The following is a 17,500-nucleotide window of genomic DNA, read 5'->3' on the forward strand; positions in this document are numbered from 1 at the left end:
CACACACAAGACGCACAACGAGAGAAGAAGGAGAGGGAAGAACAAGCAAGCAAGCGAAGTGTGCAGAAGCGCAGACCACCACACCCCCTCACTGTCGCTGTCGCTGCTGTTGAACACGATACGCACCACCGCCTGTGCAAGCCATGAGTGAGCTGTCATTGGGATCGTTGCGGGTGCCGCTGTCACTGGACCTGCCGCCAGTGGAGGTGCCAGATGCGGTGAGGACTGGCCTCAAGTGGGCGGGCATCGTGGTTGGTGCTGGCGCATGCACCGTCATGGCCTACCACACTGTTGCCGCCATCGTCTGCCGCCCCGCTCCCTGGTTCTCCTTCATCTCCTACGGAAAGGTGTGTTTGGTGTGTGTGTGTGTGTGTGTGTGTTTGTGTCTGTGTCTGTGTGTGTGTGTGTGTGTGTCTGTGTCTGTGTGTGTGTATGTGTGTGCGTGCGTGCGTATCTGTGTGTGTGTGTGTGTGTGTCTCTGTGTGTGTCTGTGTGTGTGTGTCTGTATGTGTGTGCGTGAGTGTAAGAGAGAGAGAGTGTGTGTATGTCCGTGTGTCTACATTCGCCTGGGCCTGTGTGTGTGTCTACATTTGCCTGTGCCTGTGTGTGTGTGTCTGTCTCTGTGTGTGTTTGTCTCTGTGTGTGTCTGTCTCTGTGTGTGTGTGTGTGTCTACATTTGCCTGTGCCTGTGTGTGTGTGTGTGTGTGTGTGTGTGTTTCCACGCACCTGTTTCTAAACCCCCTGCAACCCTTGTCGTTCTGCCAACCCACATCACCGACCCACAGACCAAGATGACGACGCCGTATTCGTTTGAGGACCCGCGCTTCTACCCGCGCGCCCAGCTGCCGTGGCTCGGGCAGCTCGAGCAGCACTGGGAGGAGATCCGCGACGAGCTGCAGGCCTTCCTGCGCACCATGCCCGTCCCCTTTGTGCCCTACTTCCGCCCAGACCTCGTCAACAAGGCCGGCGCGTGGAAGACGCTCGGCCTCAAGGCGTGGGGGCTCGAGGATCGCGCCATCATGCAGCACTTCCCAAAGACGTGCAAGGTTCTGCGAGACCTCCCCGTGCCCGTTGTCGGCGTGTCGTTCAACCACCTCGAGGCGCGCGGCGTGGTGAAGGCGCACCAGGGCAACACCAACGCCATCGCCCGCGTGCACCTGGGCCTAAAGGTGCCCAAGAACAAGACGGAGGACTGCTACTTCAAGGTGTCGAGTGATATCCGCCCCTGGCGCGAGGGGCAGGCCTTTGGGTTCTGCGACGCGCACTGGCACACGGCGTTCAACGGCGCTGACGAGAGCAGGTACATCCTCCTCTTCGACGCCATCCACCCGGAGTACACGCACATGACCACGTACATCTGCGCGCGTGTTGTTGCGGACCTGGCACTGCAGTACTTTACCGGCCGCATTCGCCTGATCCAGTGGCTCACCAAGGTTGCGCCCACCCCGACACGTCTTGTCCTCTACAACACCTTTGTTCCCGTCTTCCACGTCCTTCTCCTGATCAACCCAGACTTTCTATCCTTCTTCTCGTAGTGTGATTGCGTGTGTGTGTGTGTGTGGGTGTTATGTGTGTGTGTGTGTGCGTGTACATGTGTCTGTCTGTCTGTTTATGTCTGCGTGTGTGTGTGTGTGTGCGTGTGTTTTGTGTGTGTGTGTGTGTGTGTGTGCGTGTGTGCGTTAGTGTGCGTCAATCTTTTGCTCTTTGGAGACGCGCAGCCCCCTTCCCCACCCACAGCCGTGCTTGTTTCGGCAGCTTGCTTGCTCGCTTGCTTCTTGTAGCCATTTGTCGGTTCTCTTTGTCACATTGATCGCCTTGACGCTGCGTCGTTTGCGCCTGCTGCTGTAGCCTTCAGCTTTTCTCCACCACCTCCACTTCCTTGGCTCCTCTTGCTTCACATCCACCATCATCAACAACGCTCGTTCGCTTGTGAGCGTCGCCTGTGTCCCGCCATCACCGCTTAAACGACTTGGAAGCTCCCGCAGATAGAGACACACAAACACAGCAGCACGCACGTGTATTAGCATAGATATCGACACTGCGTGTGTGTGTGAGGAGGGGGAGTGGACACACACACGTACACACACACACGTACACACACACACACACACACACACACACACACACACACACACACACAGGACGAACACGAAACCTCCTCGTGGAAACACAACAAGGAGGCGGGGGAACATGACGAATTATTAAGGTGCAGTTGACAGAAGCTAGTGAGAAAACCGACAGGACAAAGACAGTAGCAGGCTGAGAGGACATGCGCGCAGAGACAACGAAGGAAGAAGACAAAGTAAAGCAAGAGGAGCAGGAGAAAGAATCATCATTGACTCAAGTGGGATAAGTTAAAGCGAGAAGCACCCAAGAAATGAGCGTGGTGGATGTACGCTTCATGCACAGGCACGTACATACACAGCACTCACGTACATACACACATGCACGTACATACACAGCACTCACGTACATACACACATGTATGGACATCCGCAACACTCACGTACACGTCAGTGCTGCTGCGTGTCCGCTATTGCGCGAATGATGTTGTAGAATGCATCGCCAGGCTGTGGGGCCGGCAAGTGGTAGGTGACGTTGTGTGCGAGGTGCGCAAGACGCACGCGCTTCGCCACCCGCTCGCGTCGCGAAACGTGCCCAAGAATGTCGAGAACACGTGCAGCGTCCTTCTCCGGCACGCGCACGGACGCGGCGTCCAGTTCCGCCGCAAGGTGCGGAAAGGGCCACGTGTACCCGTCAGACACAATCACGGGGATGCAGCCCACGAGGACAGCCTCGAATATGCGCCGCGTGCCAGCTGTGAGGCCACGCGGGCACAGGCAGAACTCCGACGTGGCCATCTCCGCAAGCGTGTCGCGCACAACCTGACGCACCAGCAGTGAGTGGGAGGAGCGGGGATTCTTGTCCTGCATCATCTTCACCTGCGCATCGTGAATCACGCAGTGCGGGTGGCCCTCCACCGCCTTCTTCAGCACCGTTCGCACGCGGTTGTTGGACAGCGTCCCTGCGAAGAAGAGAAACGTGTCTCGGGCACGCGCTGACGTCTGCGGTGCACGCACACCATTTCCCATGCGATTGCTGTTCGTGCTGCTACGGGTGTTGCTGCTGCTGGTGCTACTGGTGTTGGGGTTGGAGTGTTGAGCGCTCCGTGCTTGCCCCTTCCTGCTGATCACTCGCGGGTTGCTCATGGCCCACGTGGTGCTGTACTGCTGTTGTTGCTGCTGCTGCTCTTGTTGCCCTTGTTCATACGTTTGCTGCTGTTGTTGTTGTTGTTGTTTTTGTTGTTGTTGTTGCTGTTGTTGCAGGGTGACGTTTTCTGCCAGCGCGGCCACGGCCGCCGGCACATATGGCGGGATCTTGATGTCGCGACCGCGGATGAATCGGAGGACGCCCGGCCGCGGGTCGTCGTCCTCAACAGCGAGGAAGCGCACGCGGCTGTTGGCGCGCAGGAGGCGCAGCAGCGTGGGGCCCAGCAGCCGCTCAAGTGGCCGCTGCGACGACCACACCAGGATATGGTCGCTCCCGCGAGACCGCTGAAACCACGGGCTCGATGCCAGCTCAGACAGCAGCGCGTCCTGCAGCCGCGGCAGCAGGTCGCCCTCGTACATGCCAATGCGCCCATAGAACCTGAGGGTGTGTGTGGGGGGGGGGAGGGTTAGGTGGTGGTGGTGAAGATGGTGGTGGTGGTGAGTGTGCTGGGGGACAAGCGGGGAGGGGGACAGAGCGATGGCATTCTTAACACAAACAAACACGCACGCAGACACACACAGACGCACGCACGCAGACACACACTGCCCGTGACGTACGGGAGGAGAAAATGGGTGGCATTTGCCGGATCCGTGGTGAAGAGAGGGCTGTGTGCGGCATGCAGCAAGTTCTCATGAAACACGTGCTCGGGGATGTACTGGTTGTGCTGGTTCCATTCGTTGTACACCCACCCTCGGTTGCGGTCCAAGATCTCCGCATTGATGGCGGCAAGCTTCGACGTGTTGCGAAGCGGGTACACGAAGAACCGCACGCCACCGTGCATGGACGGTGCCGCTACAGCAGGCCCTCCCCTGCTCCTTGTCGACGCTGGCCATCCAGCGTCCGACTCCACAGCCGCTGCCGCCACCGCCACCGCCACAGCATCATCAACATCGCCGTGCCCTTGCTCTTGCGCCCTCGCGCTGCCACTGGCAACCAGCAACCCACACCCTACCACACCCACCACAACAGCCCACAACAAGCGACCGTTGCTGGTGTTCGTGTTGTTGTTTTTCATCGCTGGTTGCTGAAAAGTGGTTGAAACCATTCACCAATCCTCCACAACCACCACAAGAAAGCGCCACCCAACAACAACAAACGCCTGTCACTCTCCTCCTCTAGCACACACCCCTGTCCTCCTCACACCCTTCCTCCTTGTCTCCTTGTCCTGCTTGCTTTGCTTGTCCGTCTGTCATTCTGGGGGCATGCGAGGGCTGCTGGCGATTGCGCTGGTGCTGGCGATAGCATCTGCGCTTGGCTGTGCCCATGCGCAAGCCTCACGCACGCTTGGCAGCGTTGCGTCAATGACACAACCACCAAAACGCCTCGCCTCCGCCGAAGAAGAAGAAGCTGAAGCGTTGTGCTCACCCGATTCTTCTGCGGACAGCGACGCGATCGCATCATCTGCTGCATCAATCTTGCACGTTGGCTGTTCTGCGCACAGCACGCTGTGCCGGGAGGCCAAGGCTGAGCTGCAACAACTGCTGCAACTCGTTCACCGTGCACCCCACGTTCACAACACGACTGGTACTGACGTCGACGACAAGAGCGGCAACAGGACAGGCGACGGGGCGTCTGACCCACCCCAACCGCAAGCAACTGCCACCGCGCTGCAACGTGCACTCACCTTCTTCTGTGACAGCGGCAGTGGAGGAGTTGACTCAGATCGGCTTCATCCTGTGAAAACACAGCCAGCGCACCAAGGAACGCCGCTTGCTGCGGACGTGCCAACGCTAAGAACGCCAAGCAACGGTGACTTCTTCGGTGAATCCGCAGCAGATCCTCCGCTGTCACGGCCACCACCTGGCGTCCAGAAACACCAGCGATCAGCTGCTCCGCGTGGACGGTTGCAGTCCAGGACCCGCCGGAACGAAGAGGATGTGGACCACGCCGTGTGCACGTTGTCCAGCCTGCTTGCTCTCAACTGCAGCTCGCCTCCCACCGCTGTTCCCACGAGTACGTTGGAAGTTATTGTGGATGCTGTTGAGGAGCTGGGCGCCCTCATAACACAGCCTGACCCCGACTTCGACAGGGCTGTCGCCGCAGAGTATGTACTACAACAGACGGACACTTGGAAGCCACGAACTCTCGTTGTAAGCGGGCTGGTGTACTTGGAGGATTTGGTGTGGCTGCTCGACAGCGGCACTTGGGGCAATGCGGTCAACTTCAGGCTGACTGGTCTCAACACGCCCACGCTATGTCTCAACATCTTCAACCCCTTGCGGAATGTTCGTAACATTCGCATCTCGGATGGCCATGTAATTCACCTCGCCCAAACGTGCAGCGATGTTGAACCAACGTTCCGACCGGGAGTGTTTCTGCAAGAACTGCGCCTGCAGCGCATGAACATTCGCAACATCGCAGATAACACGTTTCGTAACATGCACATCGTCCACACATTTGATTTTCGAGACAACCAGTTAACGGCCGTCACAAACAGCACTCTGTTTGGGCTGAATCATCTAGTCCTTCTGCAGCTGCGCGACAACCACATCAGCGCGATTGAAGATGGTGCATTTGCTGGAAAGACACGGCTTACAACTCTGAACTTGATCGAGAACGATCTTACGCAACTGTCGGAGCGTGTGCTATCGCCACTTACGACGCTGCGAATCTTGCATCTGAATACCAACCCCCTCAACGCACTTGCAGAGAAAACATTTGCGTCCCAAAGGAGCCTGCGTTCGCTGTTCATGAACAACTGCAATCTACAAAGATTGCCACCCAGTGTGTTTCAGAACACAACTGCGCTTGCTGACATCCGCATCAGCAACAACAAGCTGACCCACCTCCCAGAGGGCATATTCTCCAACTCGTACCAGTTGAAACGGTTTGATTTCGATAACAATGCCCTGCGTCGGGTTGATCGCCTCTGGACTGGAACACGCCATCAGTTGTTCCGTATCCAGCTGACCCACAACCGCCTGACGCTCATCCATCCATCCATTATTCCATCTGCCCCGAATTTGATCATTTTCCTCGTTGGGCACAACGTCCTGACTTCAACTGTTTTGTCTTCGCTGCATGACCATGCGCAGCTGGCTATTGTGGATGCCAGCTTCAACAGTATCTTGTCCATTCCGGACGATGCGCTGCGCAATATGACGCGACTACGGCAGCTATCCCTAACTGACAATCTTCTCACAAAGTTCCCAGCAAGGAAACTTCCGTCCCTCCTCTCCCTGCGCCTGAGCAACAACCCCCTCAGGGTTCAGCCAGATGTATCTCTTTATTCTCAACTTGACGAACTGGACTGGACCAACCACCGCATTCCACACCTGGACGCCACGCCCTTCCTCCAACTGCCTCGTTTGCACCGGCTGGAAATTGCAGCCGCCAAAGATGCGCCCCCGGCCACTTTGAGCCTGAGCAGCATCAGCAACCTTCAGGACTTGAATCGACTGAGTGCTGTGGACGTGCGAAATATCGATGCTGGCCCATTGTTCAGCATACTTAAAGGCAGGGTTGGATTTGCGCTGCGGGAGCTGTCCCTTGGCTGGAGCGGCATGGACGAGACCACCTTGTCTTTGACTGACATCTGTTTCTTTCTCTCGGACACCGTCACCCGCTTTGAGTTGTTTGACACCGGTTTCACGCACGTGCGCCTGTGCGATGGCGTCGCCTACGACGCCGTCTTCCTCCAAGACAACCTGCACCTGCAGAGCGTGAGCAGTGTCGGCGGTGTGCAGCAGCTCAACGTGTCCGGGTGTCCACGTCTGCAGCAGCTGCAGGTGCCGTCAGCAGAGGTGCTGGACATCAGTGGCACACGGGTGCCGCTGTTCCGTGGACTGTGCACGTCGCTGGGAACACGCACGGTTGTTGCACGCAACTGGCATACCCGAGATTTAAGCGACGAAGCGCGCTTGCAACAACTGCTGTCGCAGTGTTTGTTAACCAGTCGTGTGGATGTGCTGGACCTGAGCGACAATGCACAGCTTGACCAGCCAGGTGTGGTTGAGGATGTGGTTTCGAGCGTTGTGGTGCTGGGAGGAGACGGACAACAGATAAATGATGACTTTGCCCGCTTGGTTGGCCGAACATCGGTTGGCTTGCTGCAACTCGCGAATGCACCCATCACTTGCCAACTTCAGTTCCTTGACCTTCGCATTCGGCAATCAGGGCAAATTCGGCACATTCGCTTCCAAGAGCTGGGCTACTTCTACATGTGCCAGTGCTCGCAAGGGTATGAGCATCGCGGTGGACGCTGCCGTGTGATCGAGCGTGACAACACAGCAGCGGTGCTGGGCACGCTGGCAGGCGTAATTGCGCTTCAAGTGATTTTGCTCGTCATTTACCGGACATACAAGCGGCAGCGACGCCTGCAGACGGACAACGCGCTGAAGGAGAAACTGCTGGTGGAGCGAGACGCGGAGGTGATGGCGCTGAAGAAGGGGTGGGAGATCGAGTACGGCGAGCTGGAGATGCGGCGCCACATCTGCACGGGCGCGTTTGGCGACGTGTGGGAGGGGCGCTGGGACACGGTGAGGGTGGCGGTCAAGGTGATGAAGCAAGAGGTGCTGCTGTTTGACGAGACGACGATGCAGGAGTTTGAAAAGGAGGTGGAATTCCTGCAGCGGACACGGCACCCGCACCTGGTTCGCTTTTTTGGTGCTGGCAAGGACCCCAGCAACTCGCCCTTCCTGGTGCTGGAGTTTGTCGCCCTCGGATCGCTGACCGACCTGCTTGAAAGGGACTTGGACGAGTGGCTGGACCAGCGCCGTCAGCAACAGCAGCAGCAGCAGATGCAGCATGGCGGTGGCGTAGGCGGACTGCAAGATGACGATGCTGGCGGAGGCTGGGTCGATGTGCACCGGGTAGATGACGACGTTGCCGTGCATGCGGATGGTGCTTTGACGGCGTGGGACCTGAAGCAGCGGCTGGCAGGCGACATTGCCTGCGGCATGGCGTTTATCCACTCCCTCTACCAAGTCCACAGGTGTGTGAGAATGTGCGTGCGTGCTTGCGTGCGTGCGTGCGTGTATGCGTCTTTGTGTGTTTGTGTTTGCGTGTATGTGTATGTGTGTATGTGTGTGAATGTATGTACGTGAGTGTGCATGTATGTACGTGAGTGTGCATGTATGTACGTGAATGTGTATGTACGCGTGCGTGCGTGCGTGTATGTGTGCACGTCCAAACTTTGTGCTCACAACCTGTGGTTCTTGAGTCTCCCACAAGTGAAATACTCTTGCTCTTGTTCACTCGTGACATCATCCTTTCATTTCAACTCACGACTGATCGCTATCAACTCCTCTCCTTCCCTCCTCGTTTACAATGACACTTCCTTGCATGCGCCTTTTGAATGTTCCCTCCTATGCCCCCCCCCCTTATTTCCACGTGCAGAGACTTGAAGAGCGGCAACGTGCTGGTGTCGAGCGCGCTGCGTGGAAAGATTACGGACTTCGGGTCCATCCGCCAACGCCTGAAGCGCCACGACAGGCACGGAGGCAGCCAGCGGAGCTCCAAGGGCAAGTCTGGTCGCAGCACGAAGCGCCAGCAGTCCCTGTGGAGGAAGAAGAAGAAGAAGCAGCGTCCAATGCCTGCAGGCACCCTGCTCCGCTCCAACACCAACACCAACGACTTTGACAACCATGACGACTACGACGATGATGGTGCGGATGATGTGGCCGGCAGCGATCGCGGCGACACGAGCGAGACGCGGTGGCCGACGGATCGCGAGGGACACGAGCTCCGGTACTCGTGGGCCGTTGGCTCAAAGACGATGCACCTGAGCATGACGGCTGGCGTGGGCACGCCCATGTACATGGCACCTGAGGCCCTGTATGGGCGCGAATATGGGCAGAAGGCGGACGTGTTCAGCTTTGGCGTTGTGCTGTGGGAGATTGTGACGCAGCAGCAGCCGGACATTATTGCCCAAGAGTACGGCGACACCTTTGACGGTCCTTTGTTCCCCACCATCAAGCAGCTGCTCGAGGATGGCAAGCGCCTTCGCTTCCCAGGTGTGTGGTTGGGGGGTGTGTTGGTTTGGGTGTTGTGTGTGTGTGTGTGTGTGTGTGTGTGTGTGTGTGTGTGTGCGCGCGCGTGTGTGTGTGTGTGTGCGTGTGTGTGTGTGTGTGCGTGTGTGTGCGTGTGTGTGTGTGTGTGTGTGTGTGTGTGCCTCTGTGTGCGCTCATCCACCCCTCTACCTTGTTTTCACCACACAACGACGTGCACACGCGCCACAGACGATTCAGAGGCCTCGCCAGGATCGTCGTCGGCGCCAGCATGGTTCCGTGACATGGCCGCGGCGTGCATGGCGCAGACACCAAAGGACCGTCCCACATTCCAGGAGCTGGAAAAGAAGCTCCGCAGCACACAACCTCCTTCTTCTGCTTCTTCTGCTTCTGCTGTTTGAAGTGCTTACTTTTGTTCGTGTGTGGCGGTGGGATGATGTGTGACGTTGCGCTTCTTTGTTTCAGGTCTTGTTTTTTCGTTCGTTGTTGTTGGGCCCCTTTTTCTTTTTCGGGTTCTTTGTGCTCCGTTCACGCACAAGCACACGCACCAGCAACATCCACCATGATCTTGCTCCGCTTGCTTCTCATGCGCACGCTTGCGCCTGGTTATGTGATGTGACCTTGTTGCTGCTCTACGTTACTCTTCTTCTGTCTTGCTCGGGGGCGTGTCGCGAACATCGCTGCTCACAACACCAATGCAAATTCCATCACCAAATGGTTCCGAAGAGAGCCATCTGTCCTTTCTTAAAACCCTCACGCCACTACACCACTGCAAACCGGAAGAGAGCAACCAAGAGGTCATACAAACACCCTCAAACAGCAGCTGAACGCGCAGTCCGGCTACAGCCACGCTGATTTTTTGTGGTGTCGCTAACCGTTTGTTTGTTTTGCCCTTTATGATGGAGGCTTGTGACAACAGCGATCGCCGCCGTGATCGCCGCCGTGAGGAGGACAGGGCCGAGCGCGGCGAAGGTGGTGGTAGTGACAGTGGTGGTGGCGAGGGAAGATACAATGCTGCCTCGGACGAGCAGCAGCCTTTGCTGTCCTCTTCCTCGGCGAGCAGTACGAGCGGTAGCCCACGCACACCGTCGCAGGTGTATGCGGTGAGCCTGGCCTTCTTCGTGCTGTTTCTGGCATACAACTCGCTGCAGAACTACACCACGTCGCTGCTGCCAAACGGCCTCGGTAACCAGTCCCTGGCGATCCTGTACATCAGCGTGCCGTTCTTCTGTTTCACGGGACCCCCAATAGTGCAACGGCTGGGCGAGAAGTGGACCATGGTCCTTGGTTCATCCACATACATTCTCTTCATGGGGTCTCTCATCAAGGTGCGTGCATGTTGATGTGCCATGGTGTTGTTGGTGTTGGTGTTGGTGTTTGTGTTGGTGCATGCGTGCATCATTTGCTGCTGGAGTTGCACAGCTGCAAACGGCAATCGCCTCATTCCATGCTCGTGTGTTGATGTGCAGGTCATCCCCGCGTTGGTGAAGGCGGCATCTGTGGTGATTGGTGCGCCTTGACATCTTTTGTTTTCTCGTCGTTTGTGGTGACGTCTGCCACCATTCGAATCCGATTCTTCTTGGCCACCTGTCTGCTTGCCTGGTTGCTTATTACGCATGTGCTTCGCGTGAAGTAGGTGTAATGTAATCATTCACACACACACACACACACACACACACATACACACACACACACACATACACACACACACACATGTGCTTGCAGGGTTTGGAGCTGCGATCTTGTGGATTGCGGTGGGCCCATACATTACAAAGGCGAGCACAACGGACACCGTGGGTCGGAACAACGGCATATTCTGGGGCATCTTCCAGTTTTCCAATGTCATCGGCAACATTGGCGCCTACTTTATCTTCGATGTGAGTGGCTTGTGTGTGTGTGTGTGTGTGTGTGTGTGTGTGTGTGTGTGTGTGTGTGTGTGTGGTATTTGATGGTATTTGATGGTGTTTGATGGTGTGTGATGGCGTGTGGCGCTTCGAGACAAGTTTTTTGTGCATGTGTGTGCGTGGTGACTCCTCTCGCCTCACCATTCGCTGTCACATGCACCTGTTCGCCCGTGCAAACACGTGTCGCGTTTGTCTCAATTATGGCGCCACGTGCTGTCCATGCTGCCCATGCTTTTTCCACCTCAACCTCCCCACGACCGCACTCTGACCCATCCCATCCGACCTCTCCTTTCCCAACCCGCACCTGCTTCCTGTTGTTCGCCAACACTTGACATCAGAACCTTGGTGGGTCTACAGCGCTGTTTCTTGCCCTGACGGCGATTGGTGGGCTGGCCGTCATCATCTTCTGCTTCATCAAGCCAACCTCCAAATTCAGCACCCAATACCACCATCAAAACTCCGAAGGTACAGCCTGTATATGTGCCTGTGTATGCGTGCGTGTGCACGCTTGTGTGTGATTGTATGTGTGTGTGTGTGCGTGTGTGTGATTGTGTTTGAAGGGATTGCTGCTGTACCTCACGCACAATGTGCACACACACACACACACACACACGCACACACACACTGACATGTGCAGCGCTTCTCGAAGAAAAGAGGACTGTATGGGAGGATGTGAAGGCCACGCTCGTCATATTGCAAACGAATGAGGTTCGCACACAATCGCATGCTTGTGGCGTTCTGTGCTTGCACCCACCATGCGCCGCTCGCTCCCTACACATGCAACATGGGCAAACACATCCACGCACACACACACACACACACACACACACACACACACACACACACACACACACACACACACACACACACACACACGCACGCACGCACGCACATACACATACACATACGCACGCACACACACACATACACATACACATACACATACACATACACATACGCACGCACGCACGTCCCCACGTGCTTTGCAGATGCTGCTGCTGCTGTACATGTTTCTCTTCACGGGGCTCGAGCTTGCGTTCTGGAGTGGCGAATTCCCGCAGCTGCTGGATGCATCTGTCATCGGGCTTGTGCTGTGCTTTGCCGGCGTTGGCGAGATTGCGGGCAGCCTGTTCACCAACCGCCTGTCTGATCGCCTCGGCTGCTCCCTCATGCTCGGCGTTGGCGCTGTCGTCTACGCAGCGGGCCTCACCCTCGTCTCATTCATCCACGTGTGTGTTTGTTGTGTGTACATGAGTTGTGTGTGTGTGTGTGTGCGTGTGTGTGTGTGTGTGTGTGTGTGTGTGTGTGTGTGTGTGGTATGGTTGTGCGTGTTATTGTGTGCTTGTGAGCAGCTACATGCGTGTCCTTTGTTCTTGCACGTGAGCAACCAAGCGTAACGCACATCACATCAATCACGTCACTGCCAACCGTTTTCACGTTTCCATAACCTGAATCTCCCTCGCTCCTGCTTCCTCCCGCTGCAGCTCGATCCACCGGGAACCCGCCCACTCTGGAAGGGCGCATCATGGATGGCTTACGTCTCTGCCTTTGCCTTTGGCGTGGGTGACAGCTGTCTCAACACACAGGCAAGTGTGGTTGTGCGTGTGTGCATGAACGTGCGCGTGCGCATGTGGACTTTCTTGTGCATGTGCGTGTTGTTTGGTTACGTGTTTGCTCGACCTCTGGCACAACCTCACATACGGGCCCTCCTCTGTCCCTCTCTCCTTCCCTGAACCACCACCCCCCAACACACACGCATACACCCGTGCCCTTTGCACCCACGCACAATAGGTGTACGCCCTGTTGGGCAAGTTGACCAAAGGAGCGACAGCTGTCAAGGCGTTTACGGTGTTCCAGATTTTCCAAAACCTGGGGTCTGCCCTTGGGTTCTTTTTGGGCACGCAGCTGCCCATGCACGGCCACAACGCGTCACTGGCGCAGGTGTATATCCAGGCGCTGATCCTGTTGATCGGCACCGTGTTCTTCATTCGCGTTGACGTGCAGCATTCCCGCAAGACGAAGCGCAGACAACAGCAGGAGCAACAGGAGCAGGCAGCGCGTGAGGCAAAGTCAACCGACAGTCATCACCACGGTCATCACCACCACCACCATCACCACGACCACGACCACCACCACCATGTGGGTGTCAACAGGGCCAATGGCATGCATGCATGAGTCGTGATAGGATTCGATGACGCCATGTTCTTGTGGCGTCGTTGATTGATAGTGATAGTGAATCCACATCGGTTCTTTCTTTCTTTCTTTTTTGTTACTTTTTCTTCGACATGCTCGCGTTACATTAGCTTGTCTCAACAGGCCAGCCTGTGTGTGTTTGCGCTTGTGTGTGTATGTGTGTGTTTGCGCTTGTGCGTGTATGTGTGTGTGTGTGTGTTCGTGCGGTGTGTGTGTGTGTGTGTGTGTGTGTGTGTGTGTGTGTGTGTGTGTGTGTATGTGTGTGTCTAACAGCACCTGTCCACACCATGCATGCAGCACAGCAGCAAACCACCACATTAGTGAACACCATAAACGATAGTTTGCCTGAATTACATCCTGATTTTAGGGTGTCAAAATTGACGGCTGACCACTTGTTCTTGCGGCACCACAGAACCAGCACCACAGAACCAACCAACCAACCCATTCTTGATTGCTGCACCGTCTCTTCTCCCAACACAACACTGCTCACACCTGCAGCGGAGACAAACAGAGGTCAGGCGCAAGTTGTTGTTGGTGGAGGTGGCTGGGCTCGGCACCGTTGGGCTTGTGCGTTGGGTCGTGAGGAGGGACTGGATGGTTGGTGATACGTGTTGCCTGTTCATCGCATATCACCACACACGACAACAATACGTATCGCTTTTTTGTTGCTGTTGCTGTTGCGACAGCCATCATCCTATCACGCTCACACCCACGGCTAACACTCACATCCACGGCTAACACTCACACTCACACTCATATGTCTTCATTTTTTTTTCCTTGTTGTCCGCGCTCTTGTTGTCTGCATTTGCTTGATTGTTACGTGCCCTGCCACACCCATCTGCTCTGCCATCTACCCCCTCGCAGATGCTGTCATTGCACTCCACACGGCGGGCCGCAGCCCAGGCAACACGGCTGGCGGCATGCGTGAGCACAGCAGCCCGCAGCTCGTCCACCCTGCAGGACTCCGACCGCATCTTCCAGAACCTGTATGGCAAGCACGACTGGGGCCTCAAGGGCGCCATGAAGCGGGTAAGTGTGTAAACGCAAGGGAGGAGAGAAGGCAAGCCGTGTGGTGATGGGGGGCATTGTCAGCGACACTAGCACCGAGCTTTATGCATGCGTGCACGTGTACAATTCCGTGGTTGGCTCCACGGGTGTGTTGACAGCAGACCGGTGCTCACGCTACACGGGTGCTGCTGTTGCCTGGTTGTTGTGCAGGGCACATGGTACAAGACGAAGGACATTGTGCTCAAGGGTGATGACTTCATCCTTGAGGAAGTGAAGAAGTCCGGCCTGCGCGGTCGCGGCGGTGCTGGATTCCCCTCTGGCCTCAAGTGGTCTTTCATGAAGGGTGCCACAGATGACCGACCAAAGTACCTCGTCGTCAACGCAGATGAGGGCGAGCCTGGCACATGCAAGGTCTGTCGTGTGTGTGTGTGTGTGTGTGTGTTTTGGGGCGGGGGGTTGCGTGCGTGTGTGTGCGTTTCCGGTGCAGGGGTGCGTTTGGTTTTTGAGGTGATTGTCGTGTGTTGTTGGTTGTGTTTGTGTTGATTCTTGCGCATTCGTTAGCGCTATTTCTCCATGTGCTCAATGTGAGCGCTCATCCCTCCACACACACATACATACACACACACATACACACACACATGCAGGATCGCGAGATTATGCGCCATGATCCACACATGCTGATTGAGGGCTGCCTGGTGGCCGGCCGCGCCATGAACGCGCGTGCGGCATACATCTACATCCGTGGCGAGTTCTTCCAGGAGGCAAGCAACCTGCAGGTCGCCATCAACGAGGTATGCAGCCCTGTGTATGGCTTGCGTATGTATCCAACAGCCCGACATTGCCCCTTCCATGCGCGACCCCACACGTAAAATCTCTGCATCTCATCACGCTCATCATCATGCACTGCACTCACTCTTCCTTCTCCTTTGTGCGTGCTTCGCTCTCTTCCGTTCTTCGCCGCACGACTGCAGGCGTACGATGCGGGTCTGATTGGCAAGAACGCGTGCGGCAGCGGCTATGACTTTGACGTCTACCTCTTCCGCGGTGCTGGCGCATACATTTGCGGCGAGGAGACGGTGCGTGCTTGTTGTGTGCTCTATCGGGGACTCTGTTGGCCACATGGGGGCATGACGTGGCAGTTGCCGTGGCAGTGAGGTCTGGGTCGTCGCTGTGAATTACTTTAACGAGTGAATATATGCGCGCGCGCGCGTGTGTGTGCGTGTGTGTGCGCGCGTTGGGAAGCACTGTTTCAACGACTTACCCAATTCTTCCACATTCACACCACCTGCGCATTCCCATACGTTCATGATCATGTCCTTTTTACCTTTCTAACGTACTCGCATGCACCTATGTCTCACCCCCCCCCCCAACTACAGGCGCTGATTGAGAGTCTTGAGGGCAAGACGGGCAAGCCACGCCTGAAGCCGCCATTCCCTGCAAACGTTGGTCTCTTTGGCTGCCCGACCACCGTTGCCAACGTGGAGACGGTTGCCGTCGCCCCCACCATCCTGCGCCGCGGCGGTGACTGGTTTGCAGGCTTTGGTCGCAAGCGCAACGAGGGAACAAAGGTGCGCGTGGTTGTGTATGTTTGTGGTTGTGTGCGTGGTTGTGGATGTTTGTGGTTGTGCATGTGTGTGTGGGTGTGTGCGTGGTTGTTTGTGTGTGTGCGTGTGTGTGTGGTTGTGTGCGTGTGTGCGTGTGTGTGTGTGTGGTTGTGGCGAGTAATTCATGGTAATCATTGAGGACGAGATGGTGTGGGGCTGAGTTGGATGTGACACTGTCTTTGTTGTGCGTTGTTCCTTGACCACCAATCTCACGGCATCCCTCCTGCGCTTTCACCATGCCACGACTGCAGCTGTTTGCCATCTCTGGAAACGTGAACAACCCGTGCGTGGTTGAGGAGTCCATGTCCATCACGCTTCGCGAGCTCATTGACAAGCACTGCGGCGGCGTGACTGGCGGCTGGGACAACCTGCTTGGTGTCATCCCTGGTGGCTCGTCCGTGCCCGTGCTGCCCAAGCACATTTGCGACGACGTGCTGATGGACTTTGATGCGCTTGCAGCGGAGAAGTCTGGCTTGGGCACGGCTGCCGTCATTGTGATGGACAAGAGCCAGGACATTATTGACTGCATCGCCCGCCTCAGCGACTTCTACGTCCACGAGAGCTGCGGACAGGTGTGTATTTGTGTGTGTGCGCGTGTGTCTGTATGTGTGCGCATGTATCTGTGTGTGTGCGCATGTATCTGTGTGTCTGTGTGTCTGTGTGTGTCGGTGTGTGTCGGTGTGTTTCTGTGTGTCTGTGTCTGCGAGTGGAAGTTATTTCATGTGCATTTCTTCACCTGCTTATTCTATACGCATGTCACATGACGTCCCAACACCTGCCCATCTCACCTTCTCCCCACCACCCCACTTCAACTTCCCGCAATAATACCACGTGTGCGTGCAGTGCACCCCCTGCCGTGAGGGCACGACGTGGCTGGCGAAGGTGATGCACCGGTTTGTGCGCGGCGACGCCGACAAGGAGGAGATTGACATGCTGTACGAGCTGACGCGGCAGATTGAGGGCCACACCATCTGTGCGCTGGGCGATGCTGCTGCGTGGCCGGTGCAGGGCCTCATCCGCCACTTCCGCCCGGAGATTGAGGCGCGCATTGACGCGTACAACAAGTCCAAGGCCGACGCCATCCTCGACGCCGCCACCGCCTGAGCTCCGTGATCGTAGTCGTGGTCGTGGTGGTGGTGGTGGTGGCTGGTGAATGATGGCGGTGCTGATTCGGGTTGGTGGGTGCGATGGTGACAATTTGGGTGCACACGCATGGGTGCGGATGTCATGGTTTGGTGTGCTTTGAGGGACTGATTGTGGTGATGCATGCACGTGGTGCGGGTTGAAGTCAGTTTTTCACTGCTCCTTTGCTTTCGCAATTCGACTTGTGTCCCTTCCTCCAATCGCCCCATTTGTGTGTCTTGCCGAGTTTGAAAGCGTGTGTGAGGATCGCCAGGTTTTATGTGTGTGTGTGCGTGCGTGCGTATGCGTGTGCATTTGTTGTTGTGCTGTGGTTGTTGTTTCATCGAACGTCCTTCATAATGCGGTGCAGTCATTTCGTGATGGCGGTGTTGCGTGTATGTGTGTCTCGTGTATGGCGTAGCTTTCCTGCTTGTGTGGCGGGGTGCGTGTG

General features: G+C 56.4%; 6 protein-coding genes across 6 annotated transcripts in view; 4 read left to right on the forward strand and 2 right to left on the reverse strand.

Annotated features, from left to right (window-relative positions):
* Positions 1–2,002, forward strand: part of PTSG_05986 (uncharacterized protein) — a 2,023-nt gene extending 21 nt beyond the window's left edge. Inside the window, exons 1-2 of the mRNA XM_004992821.1 lie at positions 1–347; positions 786–2,002. The exon at positions 1–347 is cut by the window's left edge and continues 21 nt beyond it. Coding sequence (XP_004992878.1) covers positions 144–347; positions 786–1,535 — 954 coding nt within the window. The 5' untranslated portion in view covers positions 1–143 and the 3' untranslated portion in view covers positions 1,536–2,002. The remainder of the gene's footprint in view (positions 348–785) is intronic.
* Positions 2,003–2,513: 511 nt separating this feature from the next.
* Positions 2,514–4,051, reverse strand: PTSG_05987 (uncharacterized protein; the record flags this gene model as incomplete). The annotated part of the gene is made up of 2 exons (XM_004992822.1): positions 2,514–3,648; positions 3,828–4,051. The coding sequence occupies 2 exons, from the start codon at positions 4,049–4,051 to the stop codon at positions 2,514–2,516; spliced, it is 1,359 nt and encodes a 452-aa protein (XP_004992879.1).
* Positions 4,052–4,438: 387 nt separating this feature from the next.
* Positions 4,439–9,980, forward strand: PTSG_05988 (TKL protein kinase). Its single transcript, XM_004992823.1, has 3 exons — positions 4,439–8,203; positions 8,608–9,224; positions 9,450–9,980. The coding sequence occupies exons 1-3, from the start codon at positions 4,473–4,475 to the stop codon at positions 9,617–9,619; spliced, it is 4,518 nt and encodes a 1,505-aa protein (XP_004992880.1). The 5' UTR covers positions 4,439–4,472; the 3' UTR covers positions 9,620–9,980.
* A 134-nt stretch (positions 9,981–10,114) lies between these two features.
* Positions 10,115–13,524, forward strand: PTSG_12375 (uncharacterized protein; the record flags this gene model as incomplete). Its single annotated transcript, XM_004992824.1, has 8 exons — positions 10,115–10,546; positions 10,688–10,727; positions 10,944–11,095; positions 11,461–11,587; positions 11,760–11,830; positions 12,112–12,351; positions 12,607–12,708; positions 12,914–13,524. 8 exons carry the CDS (start codon positions 10,115–10,117, stop codon positions 13,295–13,297), a joined length of 1,548 nt encoding a protein of 515 aa, XP_004992881.1. The 3' UTR covers positions 13,298–13,524.
* Positions 13,525–13,706: 182 nt separating this feature from the next.
* PTSG_12376 (NADH dehydrogenase flavoprotein 1) overlaps positions 13,707–17,500 on the forward strand; it is a 3,830-nt gene continuing 36 nt past the window's right edge. Inside the window, exons 1-8 of the mRNA XM_004992825.1 lie at positions 13,707–13,828; positions 14,180–14,344; positions 14,534–14,734; positions 14,968–15,114; positions 15,295–15,399; positions 15,700–15,891; positions 16,179–16,499; positions 16,771–17,500. The exon at positions 16,771–17,500 is cut by the window's right edge and continues 36 nt beyond it. Coding sequence (XP_004992882.1) covers positions 14,180–14,344; positions 14,534–14,734; positions 14,968–15,114; positions 15,295–15,399; positions 15,700–15,891; positions 16,179–16,499; positions 16,771–17,031 — 1,392 coding nt within the window. The 5' untranslated portion in view covers positions 13,707–13,828 and the 3' untranslated portion in view covers positions 17,032–17,500. The remainder of the gene's footprint in view (positions 13,829–14,179; positions 14,345–14,533; positions 14,735–14,967; positions 15,115–15,294; positions 15,400–15,699; positions 15,892–16,178; positions 16,500–16,770) is intronic.
* Positions 17,455–17,500, reverse strand: part of PTSG_05990 (uncharacterized protein) — a 3,013-nt gene continuing 2,967 nt past the window's right edge. Inside the window, exon 8 of the mRNA XM_004992826.1 lies at positions 17,455–17,500. This exon is cut by the window's right edge and continues 361 nt beyond it. The gene's annotated coding sequence lies outside the window, so the exon portion shown is untranslated.

This window comes from Salpingoeca rosetta (genome assembly GCF_000188695.1).
Source record: "Salpingoeca rosetta unplaced genomic scaffold supercont1.15, whole genome shotgun sequence".
In the NCBI taxonomy this organism is placed as follows: Eukaryota; class Choanoflagellata; order Craspedida; family Salpingoecidae; genus Salpingoeca; species Salpingoeca rosetta.

Excerpts from the sequence above, each read along its gene's own strand:
- PTSG_05988 (XM_004992823.1), top strand. The coding sequence starts at position 4,473 with ATGCGAGGGCTGCTGGCGATTGCGCTGGTGCTGGCGATAGCATCTGCG. Across the intron at positions 8,204-8,607 it reads TCCCTCTACCAAGTCCACAG|AGACTTGAAGAGCGGCAACG; the intron begins GTGTGTGAGAAT and ends TTCCACGTGCAG. Across the intron at positions 9,225-9,449 it reads CAAGCGCCTTCGCTTCCCAG|ACGATTCAGAGGCCTCGCCA; the intron begins GTGTGTGGTTGG and ends CACGCGCCACAG.